General features: G+C 38.7%; 2 protein-coding genes across 2 annotated transcripts; both read left to right on the top strand.

Annotated features, from left to right (window-relative positions):
- Positions 1-4,434: 4,434 nt before the first annotated feature.
- Positions 4,435-8,595, top strand: npas4b (neuronal PAS domain protein 4b). Its single transcript, XM_056731636.1, has 8 exons — positions 4,435-4,806; positions 5,106-5,239; positions 5,344-5,446; positions 5,552-5,843; positions 5,941-6,050; positions 6,155-6,290; positions 6,403-7,928; positions 8,092-8,595. The coding sequence occupies exons 1-8, from the start codon at positions 4,632-4,634 to the stop codon at positions 8,115-8,117; spliced, it is 2,502 nt and encodes an 833-aa protein (XP_056587614.1). The 5' UTR covers positions 4,435-4,631; the 3' UTR covers positions 8,118-8,595.
- Positions 8,596-10,851: 2,256 nt separating this feature from the next.
- On the top strand, positions 10,852-12,232 carry mrps12 (mitochondrial ribosomal protein S12). Its single transcript, XM_056731498.1, has 3 exons — positions 10,852-10,991; positions 11,122-11,180; positions 11,259-12,232. The coding sequence occupies exons 2-3, from the start codon at positions 11,132-11,134 to the stop codon at positions 11,639-11,641; spliced, it is 432 nt and encodes a 143-aa protein (XP_056587476.1). The 5' UTR covers positions 10,852-10,991; positions 11,122-11,131; the 3' UTR covers positions 11,642-12,232.
- Positions 12,233-13,124: the final 892 nt, after the last annotated feature.

Below are 13,124 nucleotides of genomic sequence, written 5' to 3'. Positions count from 1 at the left end.
TGTGTTATGGTGTGTTAGTCAATGACATCCTCCTGAGTGTGAGTAAATAAAATGTATTTCTCAGGTGTCTCCACATGGTGACAGTGTAACACTGATACACACTGTGAAATGTATTTTTATATACTGTACAGTATATATTTTAAAAGAAAGCCAATAACAAGATTTCATAACTGTAGTCAAGTTACACAAACAGTAATTCAATATGTTTAGATGTGATTTTTAGAATCACTGTATGGCTACTTTGGAACAACTGTCATTCCTATTGATCATTTTATATTTTTAAAATCCTTTTCATACAGATGAACCTAAATACAGAATAACTGAAATAGTTTACAGATAAAATCTACAAAAGAACTACAAATTAAGTAGTAATGAACTGCATCTTTAACAAAAATCTTTAAAAGTACCAAGTGTTTGTGTTGTTTGCTGGCCAGTTAATTAACATTAATTCATTAATGGACTGGTCATCTCACAGTTGAGTAGGAAGTTCAAATTGACTCACTGTCTGATTTGTTGCCGCTATGGGTGTGTGAAATTATTTGTGTTTATCATTGTGTGTACTTTTTATTGTTAAATGCTACGTGTGAAGTCAGTGCTGTTCAGATACAGCAGGGAAGTGATGAGCTCATTGATGGTCAGTGTTGGCACAGAGGGCTTGTGGGTTGGACAGCAGATGGATGTAGGTGTGATATGGTGTAACTTTAAGACTGAAGCGTTCACAGCACAATGACAAATATTAGTGTACATGATAAAAGAATGAATGCTTTATCATATTTATATACTCCAGTCTTTTGTTTCCTCTGAAGTTAGCTAAAGGCCTTCATTGTTGATAGGAGTGTCACAAGAACATACATTTGCCTTAAGAGTAACATTGGTTACAAGTTCTTCACTAGTAATTTAAGTGTGATTCTTTGGCCATAAGAGAGAAAACACAAGATAATCAAAATTAAAGATACATTTGACCAGTAGTAATATTTATTTATTACAGCTGACATTGTAATAATATTGCTACTGTATATTATTTTGGCAACAATAATAGTGAGTGAGCCCTTACATAACATAAATAATAGCCTATCTGTATTTTTCGGTCTTTGATCTATTTTTAGCTATATCGCCTTATTACCTGTGATTAAACTAAGCAAATGTTTGAATGCATGTCCATAAATAGCTAAATTTAGATTTTTTTTATATTAAGGCTTGTTATTTTCACATAAATAGCAGGTAAAAGGAGTTTTGGTTCTATTTTAGAAAGCTTAGTGGGGTCATGTTACACTGGGTAAAAGGGAGAGTCGTTTTCCTGCCACCCCCTCAAAATACACGTCACAATCAGGCCATTAACAAAATGAAAAAATGTATCTCTGATACCCATGAATGACTGAAAAAATGTACGAATTCACCTCTTAGGAGATATGCTTTATTTGCGAAAAACTTTTCTAAAATGCTGTTTACAGTTTTCTTTCCATTTTCCACCACTTTCATGAAGACGACAAAAGTGAAAAAGGTTCATTAAGACCATTAGGCAACTTGACCCACCAAATGTTTTAATTTGCTCTACGCAAGTGATGGCTATCACACGGTGAGCTTTCAAACAATGTGTTGATATGTTAGTGAACAGAAAGCTGGATACAATCCAAATATTTGTAAGTACATGTAAGGAAGGCCTGCATAAATGGAATGGCAATAGTCATTCACTTTCACTCTACAGTATATTGATCACCTCCTTGAAAAAGATTTCAATTTCACTTTATTAGGACAGGTTAAATGTTACTTGTCCCCGGGGGGTTCAAATTGGCGCGTTTGAATCATCATTTTGCATCTCTTGCAATGCGCAATTTTTGTTACTAAGTTACAGCAGCTCAGTTGCCATGGGTGCAGAGATACAGAGACGGTCAAGTATCAGCTCATGTATAGACCCCAAATAAAACAAGAATTTTCGCCAAAAAGAGATGCAATTATCTGTCTGAAAAATGCACTTTTGCATTTGTGTCTATTATGTCCAGATGGCAATTAACCACTTATGGATCTGTTTTGTTCTGGTTCAGAGATGGAAATTGTTCACTGTGTGCACTAAGGAGGAATATTTAGAGGTATAAGAAAGTTTACCCAGTGTCACATACATTAAGCTGACCGACCATGTGACGTTTGTGGAATACACTCATTTTCGAAAATAAGATAACTATCAGGTGAACAGCTTTTCTCAAGGAAAAGAAGTCATTTTACATAAAACAGACATACACTGGCACTATTATTCAGATTTCACCAGATGGCTGTGCCACCCACGTAATAAACAAAAAAGTCCAATGGGAACTCGGGGGTTAAGGTGGCAGCTTCCTCTCTGCGGGGCTCTCTCTCCCAAAGATCAGGTCCACAAAGCATCCAGCAAAACTTTTCATCAATATTGATACCACATGTTCTGAACTATGCCAAATGCTGGGGTTGTCCAACAAACACCAAAGAGTCTGCACTGGCAAGTCCTTTTGTGTCATTGTACTTCCTCCCATTTTCAAAATTATACATTCATTACAGTTCAAATGGTATCCATAATGGCCATAATTGCAAAGGCTGAATAGAAAAAAACAGGGGAAAGGACAGTATTGATGCAGTTAATGGCTGACAAAGAATGTAAGATATAACAAACAGGAAATGTGACTCAGTCTTATTTAACCCCAGGACGAAAAACCTGACACATCACCTTTGCAGATGATGGATGAGCAGGATACAAACTGCATGTTATCTTCTATTAACAAGACATACAATATAATGTCATAAATGTTAGTCCAATGAATACATATTGATCTATCCGTCCTGAAGAATATACAGAATTTGGAATATATGAGAAAACTGAAAACAGTTTGAAATAAATGAGCACTGAGCTGGTAGTTAAAAATAGCCTGTCCAATGAAGGAAAAGAGAAAAGCAAGCAGAGTTACAAGGTTGTCGTTTGAATTAGCTTTATCAACGGGAGGAGAGAGTAGGGAGAGATGCGTGGGCGAGAACTTTCAGCTCACGTACAATGTTTTAAACTTTTGTTTATACACAAAAATGTGCATACACATTTTTCCCCATCGATTTTGTGCACTTGTTGCATTTAAAACAAACATTTCTTTGAAATATGTAAGAGAAAACATAGGCTATCACAGTGAGGTGCAAAAGAGTTCTGCAAAAGAGTATGTATTTACTATATTATACTTTATACTATATTTTTTTACATTAATCATGACATGGACATTTGTAAGTTTTTTCGATGTATAAAGAACAGCAGTTTTAATCTTCAGCATCCTCAGCACTGTCCTAACTGAGGATTTTATAAGGAGGGTTGCCAAGCAACAGTCATTCATTTTAAAAGATTAAAGACCTTGATTTATTGGTTTAAAAAAACATGAACATAAAGAATGAGGTATTATTGAACCAGACATGTGTCCTTCAAACTGTTCCTTTTCTCTTTCTGTCTTTAAACGAAACCCATAAATAGGAAAGTTTCTGTTTTTTTAAGATTTCTAGAGAAAAAAGGAGCTAAATAAATCAAATTAAATAAAGTCTAAATACTGTCACGTAAATTTGGGTTCTGTCCACTTGGGTTCCGACGTCACTTACCGGACAAAAGTTCAATTATTTTTCAATTATTTCATATAGGCTTTTCAGTAAATCCAAAAACTTGTAAATAATAATAATTGACTTAATCAATCAACATCAGGTGAAATGCATAGGCAAACTGGCTAAAAGCATCGTGATCTCGGATCAGTTCTATTAAATGTTTAAAATTTCGTCCGTTTTCTTTCATATGAAATCAAATTCGTATGTTAATTATATCGAATATATGAACATGACCCCTGACTAGTTTAATTAGTTGGCTGTACATTTTAAAGGAGGGATCTTGCAGTTTGCTAATAATCATTGTGTGTGTGGGTAGTCGTGGGATAAAACCATTATTTTCTTAATTGTTTGTTTTCTATTTTTAATGCATGGGTGGCACACAACGTTGTTTAATGTAACGTCGTGAGTTCTCTCCCTCCTCCTCTTTATAGAAATGCACGTTGAGTTTTTTTTAATCATAAAAAGTAATTTATAAAAAATATACTTTCTCACAATTGAAGCAAGCGCTGCATAACATGCCTAAACAACACATTTTCCGAATGCCAAGCAGAAACATTTTGATACAGGAACTCTGTGAACGCAACAGTATGAGAGTTGATGCCTCTTAATATTTGTCCAAATCTGGCTCTGTGCGTTGAAAGGGATCCCATATTTACCCTATACGTCATCATCATAGAAGCAGTGCAGGGATACTTGGAGAACAGATTCAAATCTATTTATGCACGCCCCCTCCCATCATTTTTTCATGTTTGCTCTCTATATAAAGGCTCTGGATGCAATGTTTCAATCAGGACCTTCTTTACACCAAACCAAGCGAGAGTGACAGTTGGCCAATTAGTTAACATCACCAATTGTAAAACTTAGAGGATATATGGACAAGGGAAAGCTTTATTTTTTCAAAGATAGTATCCTGAATGGTTACAAGAAGTAGCATATGCTCAAATGATGCCTAAATAGTTCTCACTGCACGCAGTCAAGCAAAACGGAATTTCGACCCAATTTTTGTCCATTTCAAAGTTTCGTGGACACAAGAGAAAATGTACCGGTCAACCAAAGGAGCATCAAAAGCTCGGAGAGATCAAATCAACGCAGAGATTCGCAATCTAAAGGACCTGCTCCCTATCTCCGAAGCCGACAAAGCTCGACTTTCATATCTTCACATTATGTCCCTCGGCTGCATTTATACAAGAAAGTCCGTCTTCTTCTCACAAGGTATGATTACATCATTTTTAAAGAACATTAGTGATAAATTGTGACTGGTCTTGTTGAGAATGCACACAGGTCATATCTGAGGCATCTTTGACTCTGTCCAGAGTTCTGAAAGTAGCTCGTCTCTGTCTATGGTGCTGATGTTGAACTATTCATATTTCTCTGGCTTTAGATTATTATTATTATTGTTTTATAGCTGCAGGTTGAGACAATGTTGACATTGTATATATTAAAGTATTTATTCTGAGGCTTAAGCTCGAGTTTATAAGTATTTTTGTGGTTATCCGTAGCGGCGAGTCAAGAAGCGGGCGCGCTGTCCTTGCCGGAACTTTCGGAGCTCGTGCACACTTTACCCGGCTTCATGCTCGTTCTGACGAGTGAAGGAAAACTATTGTATCTGTCGGACAATGTCACGGAGCACCTCGGCCATTCCATGGTGAGAGCAATACAAATATTTTAAAATAAAATCATTTAAAACGTTTAATTAATTTGTGTTACCAGTTACGCAATTTGTGTAACAATTATTTGTGATTCGTTCAGGTGGATCTAGTCGCTCAGAGTGACAGTGTGTTCGACATTATAGACCCTGCCGACCACTTTATCGTAAGGGGAAACCTTGTGCCAACCACTACACCTGACACTGGTAATTTACTCTACATGTGACATTTATTTATTTACTATTTCTTTTAAAGCTGAAAAAATCAAAGAGCAAAATATTAAAACATTTAAACCCCCTTTCCCCTTCCAGATCGCCTCTTTCGCTGCCGTTTCAACACTTCAAAGTTTGTAAGGAGGCAAGGATCAGGGAACAAGCAGACGCTTGTCCGAGCACGCTGTGTGCCCTCTCCCTACCAAACATCCACATACTGGACCTCTAACCCAGTGTGGGTGTGTTTTTGCTCCCCGCTGGAGTCCCATGTCCCACATGTTTCTTTGGCCAGGAATCCGCTCCCCACCCCACCGGCTGAGCAGTCTTTCCAGCTGTCTTGTTTCCAGTCTCAGCACAGCCGGGACATGAGAATCCTTGCGGCACAAGACAGGTGAGTCCTCTGAATGTGCATTTTTCCTCGTGGCAAATGATGATGTTGTTGAGTGTGATTGAATGATTTGCATGTTTTTCTTTTCTTTCTCTTGCAGTATAAGCATGTACCTCGGCTATGACCTAGAGACTTTGCGCCATCGCTCTTGGTACAGTTTGATTCATCCTCGTGATCTCTCCCACGCCTCTGCACAGCACTGCGCCCTGCGTGAGTACATCGATATACTATGACACATTTTTGTTGAGTGAAGTTTATGCCATGCACCAAAAAGCTTATGTTGAGTGCTAATTGGTCATTGTGTCCATTTTTAGTGCAAGAAGGAGGGGAGAGACAGGTGGAGATGGTGGTCCAAGTAGAGGCAGCTGATCACTCATGGATCTGGCTATATATAGTTCTTCAGCTGGAATCTGGAGAATTTCCCATCAACAGCCACAACTACGTCATAAGGTACATCATTTCTTACATTCAGTTTTAGTTTTTCAGTAAAAACACACATTTTTAAAATAATGTCATATTATGAAAAATGGTAACAGTCTGCCTTCTCTCCTCTATCCCTCAGTGAGTCTGAAGCTTGGTCGGTGCGTCAGCAGTTATATTCAGAGCATAACCACCTAGCTCTCCTGTACCAGGAGACACGTCAATGCTCTGACCCTCTGTCCAGCCCAGACCAAGTCTTCACTCCAAGCAGCAGTGGCCTGTCATCCCAATCTTTTGACTTCAGCTTCACAACTTCTGGGCGTAGCTCCTCTGAGGAGTTCCCCGGTACCTCTGCCCCATCCAACCTGCCACTTGCCCCTGATCCCCTTCAAGAGTTTCCCCAGGATGAAGAAATCAATCCTCAACAGCATGGCAGTCACCAGCTGTGGCTTGCAGACTCATCAAAACAGGCTTCTAGACCAGCCTTCCCTATACATCTGACCAACCCGAACAGCATCCCAGGTCTTTCTTTGGTTCCCCAAACCATCACCCCATCATTTCCTCCATTCAAAGCTCCTAATCACCAAAACTCAGAAGAGTTTATTTGTACACCCCCCTACACCCCTAGAGTGGGAGGGGGGGCTTTTATATTTGGTGATGAGCCATTTCAATCAGACCTGGGTCCTGTAGGTAATAGAAGACAGTCTATGACATCAGTGTCTGTATCTGCTGGTTTGGGGCAAACAACGGCAACCCAACACTGCCGGAAACGTCTTTACGAGACACTGCCACCAACTCCGGACAGCCTAGGGAATGATGAATGCATTCTCATGGCATTGCCAGAAATCAGGGGACCTTTATTTGTAGACATCCCTCATCTCCCCTTCCATGGTCCCCCTGAAGGCCTTTTGACCCCCGAAACCTCGCCCACTAAAAAACCCTGTTTGAGTTTCTTCTCTCGAGAGGAGAAGAGTGAAATAGAAAGAATGGAGATCTCTCTCCTAGCTCAGTATATTAGCACTGTAGCTGAAGGTTTCTGTCACAACCACCCACAAGCCAAATGTAACCCTTTATCGGCTCCCCCGCATCACGCATCTTCCCACAATCCCGCTCCATCCGTTGAGGGGCCGCACTCCTCCGTGGCTCACATTGATGTCAGTATGTTTGAGGAGAAAGCAGTCGATGATATCCCTTTGTCATCCACCTCCCCCATACCTCTCTCACCTTACTCATCTCCATCGACGCTCACCTACGCTCAGCGCTCCACTCCTACCCCTACGAGCCACTACTCTCCTGTTCACACCCAAGAGGAGATCACTCTGATCGGTGTACACCACCGCTGTAGCGTCCATTCGAAGCAGTGTAATTGCACGGGTGGGGTGCGGGAAGCGGAGAGTCCTGAGGGAAAAGCTTTCACAGATAGTGTGATGGACGTGGAGATGATACCTCCAATGATGTCCAATACTATTCCAGCCTCCCTGGGGTCCATCCCAGCTCAAGCACTTCGAGCTCCCACCCCTGCTCTGCCTTGTGCCCAGTCCCTCCTAGAGGAGCTGGTCAGCATGGAACCTATGTTTGGGGCGACTGCCCCAATGACTTCTGCCAAGAGGCAACAAGATGAGTTGTATCAACTCCCTTATCAAGGCGGTCAACAGATCTTCTACCAAGGTAAGAAAACAAAATGTAATCATTTTAAAGTTGAGATAATATTTTAAGGGGACATAAAAATCAAATAATATATATTAATAATATACATAAATATCTAAACATGAAAAAATGTAAACATTTTCACAATGTCTAAACCTTGCTTTTCTCTCTTTTTTTTCTACAGATGGAACAAGTGATCACATGTTTTAACATAAGTCTGTGACTTAATTCAAGTATGGCATATTGTCATCTTTTACGAAACAGTTTTTTCTGATTTTTTTATCATTTTAATCAAAGTGTAAAAAGACAAGCAATCAGATATATATGTCTATGATTCATGAAATCACATGAACATGTATCTATTCACTAGTGTCACTTTGGGGAACAAAATACTTAAAATGTACCTGATAAGGCAATTAAGCAAAGTGCCGCTTTGTATTCACTTATAGTGAAGATTGTGCTTTACAAATCAAAAGAAATATGTTGAATACTAATGACTGTATTGAAGCCATCGTAGAGTTCTACGGTTAAGTAGAGGATTGAATCCTTCTCTCTTTTCTATTTGCTTTTCATTGAGCTTGTTTGCAAGACGTGTTTGTGTCAGTACATCCTTGCAGTCCATAAATATATATAGATTTATAATGAATGTTTTATAAATTGTATATTACAATAAATGCTAATACAAATATTTATTTACATTTTCTCCTTTATACATAAAAACAAGTTGTATGGAGATCTAGAAGTTATGTTACATAGCATTTTAATGTATCATATTTTCTTGTTTCCAGAAAGAATAGCCTTGAATGATGCTCTCTTGTTATCCAAATATGTATATGAGAGTCAATTAAATGCATCAAAGTGAGGTGTATCAGTGTCTGTTCATTGTTGCTGCCACCTCTATTGTACTCCACTCTCTCTCTCATTCACTGCATTTTTACTGTGTCTCCATGGTTTCCTGAGACTGAGAGCAATGACTGACGCAGATGATGAGGTGCTATCTATTTTTCCTGACGTAGCCTATGCTCTTGACTCACGTCGGAGACAATCAACCTCCTACTCAAACATGCACACGCATAGAAGTCCGCTGAATACAGTACATCGAATAGCCAGCCCACACTTTCCCATTATACCTCGAAGCTCATGGCGCATGATAATACCCTATATGGCCTTTCCTGCCTGCCCGACACTCTCTCAATCTCTGTTTCCATTTTTTCTCTTGTTGCCGGGTGGATGAGAGATCTTCCTTTGGCAATCTCCAACGCCCCTAAACCATTGTTATTTATGCACCTTTTCATTCAGTCCAATGTCCGGCGCTATACTGACCCTCCCACACAAAACCAAGGACCCAACGTCCAAAAATATCACACATCTGTCCCCCCACCACACTCTTTGAAACTCTCTGCTTCCTGTCCTTGTGAGGATGATGTATCCTACCTTCAGCAGTGAAGAGGAATAAAAATAGACAGAACTCAAAAGCGAATGCTTAGAAGGTGCACTAGCGACATAGGTGCTTATTCATTCCTCTTTCCTCCCACTCCCTCAATCAGTCAGCTGAATTTCTTTTCATCCACCCTATTTCACACATCTGTGCTTTCTCATTCATATCGGCCTCTTCATTAGTACCCCATCTCTCTTTCCTTATGACTCAACCGTACCTCTTTAAATCATCTCTTCCTTCACTGCTGCCTCGCTCTTCAGCGGCCTTCAGATACGTCCACACAAATAGCTCTCGGCCACTTACATTATCATGAAAATGCAAAAATGAAGGCGCTCTTCTCATGTTTTCTGAGATGCACGATGAAAACAACCACTTACTTAAGATAACCTAAATATCTCCATACTAAAGCACGGATGCAGTGTTTGAAACAACATCAAATAAATCACGTTCTTCATAATAACAGAATATTGACCGAAATAAAGATAGAAATGAAAGCTTTAAAGAAGTATTAACTTGACAAATAATTGTACCAAGCTAAAGTGCACTTTTTGCTTTGAAATTATTTATTGTAGAGAGTGCTCAGTGAGTCACGTTCAGTGGGAATCAATGAAACTGATGTTGATTTATTCAGCAAATGTAAATTCTGCACATCTGCTTTATTTTATAGAGTTTTTAAAAATGCTTTAATCAATAATAAATCTTAGGTTTGTATCCTTATCACCAAACAACCCAAAATATTAAATGCTCTCTTCTTTGAAAGTCATTTTAAATAAAAGCAATTTTCATCCACCAAACAACACCCCACCAACAGATTACCAGTAGAGAACCAGTGTCCATTAAAAGCAATACAATTCCCTTCACCAAAATATATCTGATTTTTTCAGCAGGGTGCACTTTGCTTGGGTGAGCATCAGCTGAGTATCTCTGCAGGACCCTACAGTTGAAGGAACTTCTGTCTTTACTCACCCTCAAGTTGTTTCAAATCTTCAATCTGTTTGGTTACAACAAGAACTCTTCCAAATATCTTTCTCTGTGTTCATCAAGAAATCTATGCAGATTTGGAACAACTCGAGGGCGAGTAAATGATGACAAAAAATATTTTTGGGTGAACTGTCCCTTTAAGCCTGACACCCACCACAGGCCCTGACCCCATACTATGGCATAGAAACAATACAATAGCACAATAATTACAACAATTAGACCCATACTGCAAATTATACAGTCCTCCAAAACCGAGGCATGCAGTGAACACAATGGTGGGCGAAAAAATGTAGACTGCTTGAAATGTTCCTGCTTTGAATGGCACCGTATACTGTATATGAACCAAAATCAGAGGCTCTTTTATTTGTGTTATATACTGTGGTTTTGATTGCAGTGATAGAGGAATTGTAGATGTTGTGTAATTTGATATAAATGTATTCAATTGATAGACAGTGCAAACTCATCCGCTAGGGGGCGGTAAGAGCAAATGCAGACTTGAGCGCGACATCGGTCTTGGAAACAGAGGAAGATTCTTCCGGGTCGATGTGTATTCAAAATGGTGGCGAGCATTGTCGTTTTAAACTATAAAGGTTGAACATTTCGTTCACATTTTTTTTTCTGTCTTAGAATTTTTAAATATTACAATTTCGGGAACGTCTGTGCAGGTACTGTAAATACGAGTCATATAATTTTGCGTTCTCACAGTTTACTTATTTGCCTATCACTGTGATATTGACATGAAACACATGTTATGAACTGCGAAGTGATTTAACTTTGCAAATGTTTTACTTGCAGAATAAACAGGATGGCGTTTTTAGGGACCATAAGACCTATGCTGTCCTCTGTTCTGCAGGGTGAGTCTTACAAACATCTCTGTCGTTGACTAAAAAATAATGAATAAATAATGTTAATTCTGATTATTTGCTTGGCAGCATCCCGTTCTGTATACTCGTGGCCTGGACCTGTGTTCACCAGGACAATGGCCACACTTAACCAGATGCATCGTAAGGGAAAACCTTCCCCACCTCCTAAAAAGATCAGTGCCACCTTTGGACGGCCACAGATGAAAGCTGTAGTCCTGAAGACTATGATCAGGAAGCCAAAGAAGCCGAACTCTGCAAACCGCAAGTGTGCGAGAGTACGTCTCTCCAATGGTAAAGAAGCTGTCGTGTTCATACCAGGAGAAGGTCACAACCTCCAGGAGCATAATGTGGTGTTGGTGCAAGGAGGACGGACACAGGACTTACCGGGGGTCAAACTTACTGTAGTCAGAGGGAAATATGATTGTGCACATGTAGTCAAAAAGAAACAGTAATCAACTATAGATTAAAGTAGTCTGTTAAAAAATGACATGTTAACTTAATTTTCTTTTTTAAAACAACAGTGTACATTTGATCTACATAACTTATACAGTTGCATATGTGATACATAAAGTGTAATATGACTTCAACAATGTGACGAGTTGTCGGTCCTGATGGAGAAGGATTCATACATATACTTTATCTCAACAGTCCTATATTGTTGTTTTGGCAGTCATCTTTTGGTTCTGATTTTTTAGAACTTTTTCTGTTTAAGTGCGTGTTGTTTTCATAAAAATTCATTGATGAAAGTGAATTACGCTGTGGCTCTTACTACTTACTGATATAAAAAGACAAGATTCCTTTTTGTCACCTTGTACTATAATTGTTTAATACCTTAAGAAGGCAGCTACTGTAATCTATTACACCTGTCACTTTTTGTTTTTCAACCTTAGTTTTAGTGAAGTAAAGATTACTTCACCTAATTAATATTCATCAGTCAGGCTGATATGATTGATAACAAATGAAGGAAATCATTTTCCCAAGAAACCAAATTTGTTGTCATAGAATAAAACAGTCGGGAAATAAACATGTTTTAATCTAGTGTATGAATAGAGTGTGTCCTTTACTTTAATGGACCCTAAGTAAGTATTTGGAAAATAAACAATGCAGAATTTCATGTTTTGGTACAACCCGCATAAGTTCCAATCCTCTTGCACAATAGTGGCCTGAACTCTTTATTGGAGAATGAAAATCCAATTTGGCGGCTCCTGCTGGGTCTTAGGTTTTTCTCAACTAAACAACAGTGTGAGCATTTGACATGGAGCACACTACTTTTGCATTATATACTTTTTAAACAAAAACAAACATCTAAAAGAAAAAAAGTGGACACTTGAAAGTACATTAAAGGTCCAATGTGTCATTTTTGACAGAAACGTCATTTAACATGCACAATGACCTCACATAATAAAGTGTTTTTTTTACCATAGAATGAGCTTTTTCAATCTACACACACCGGGGGTCACCTTACATGGAATTCATCATGTTGTGTCAGCCATCGTAGGGCTTTGAAAGGGAAGGGGTTGGAGTAAGTCTTTGGTTGCAATTTGCAACCAAAGCGCTAGATGCCGCTAGATTTCACTGAGTGGTCCTTTAAAAAACGTGTAAGTGACCATGAAATCTCTATGCTTATTTATATATCGCAGTGTTAAACGAATATCGCTGTGTTTTTAATATATGATTTGTCCATGCGGGACATTTTTGTAATTCGTGTGCCTTGATAACCTTTAATCTGAAACTAATCCTCCCCTCCAAACATCATTTCTTCTTTGCATGACGTATGTCTTGGTCTGAGCAGGACTATATTTGATCAGGCTTCTAACTGGCAACAATCCAAACAAATCCCAAAGGATAAAAGGAAATTACTCAGATACTCTGAAAATAATTAAATTCAATAATAGTAAATTCCCCAAAATAATCAGCTATATTGATTTATATTAA

This window comes from Triplophysa dalaica, chromosome 19, assembly GCF_015846415.1.
Source record: "Triplophysa dalaica isolate WHDGS20190420 chromosome 19, ASM1584641v1, whole genome shotgun sequence".
NCBI lineage: Eukaryota > Metazoa > Chordata > Actinopteri > Cypriniformes > Nemacheilidae > Triplophysa > Triplophysa dalaica.
The sequence above is the reverse complement of the archived record's forward strand: the minus strand, read 5'-3'. Positions and strand labels throughout refer to the sequence as shown.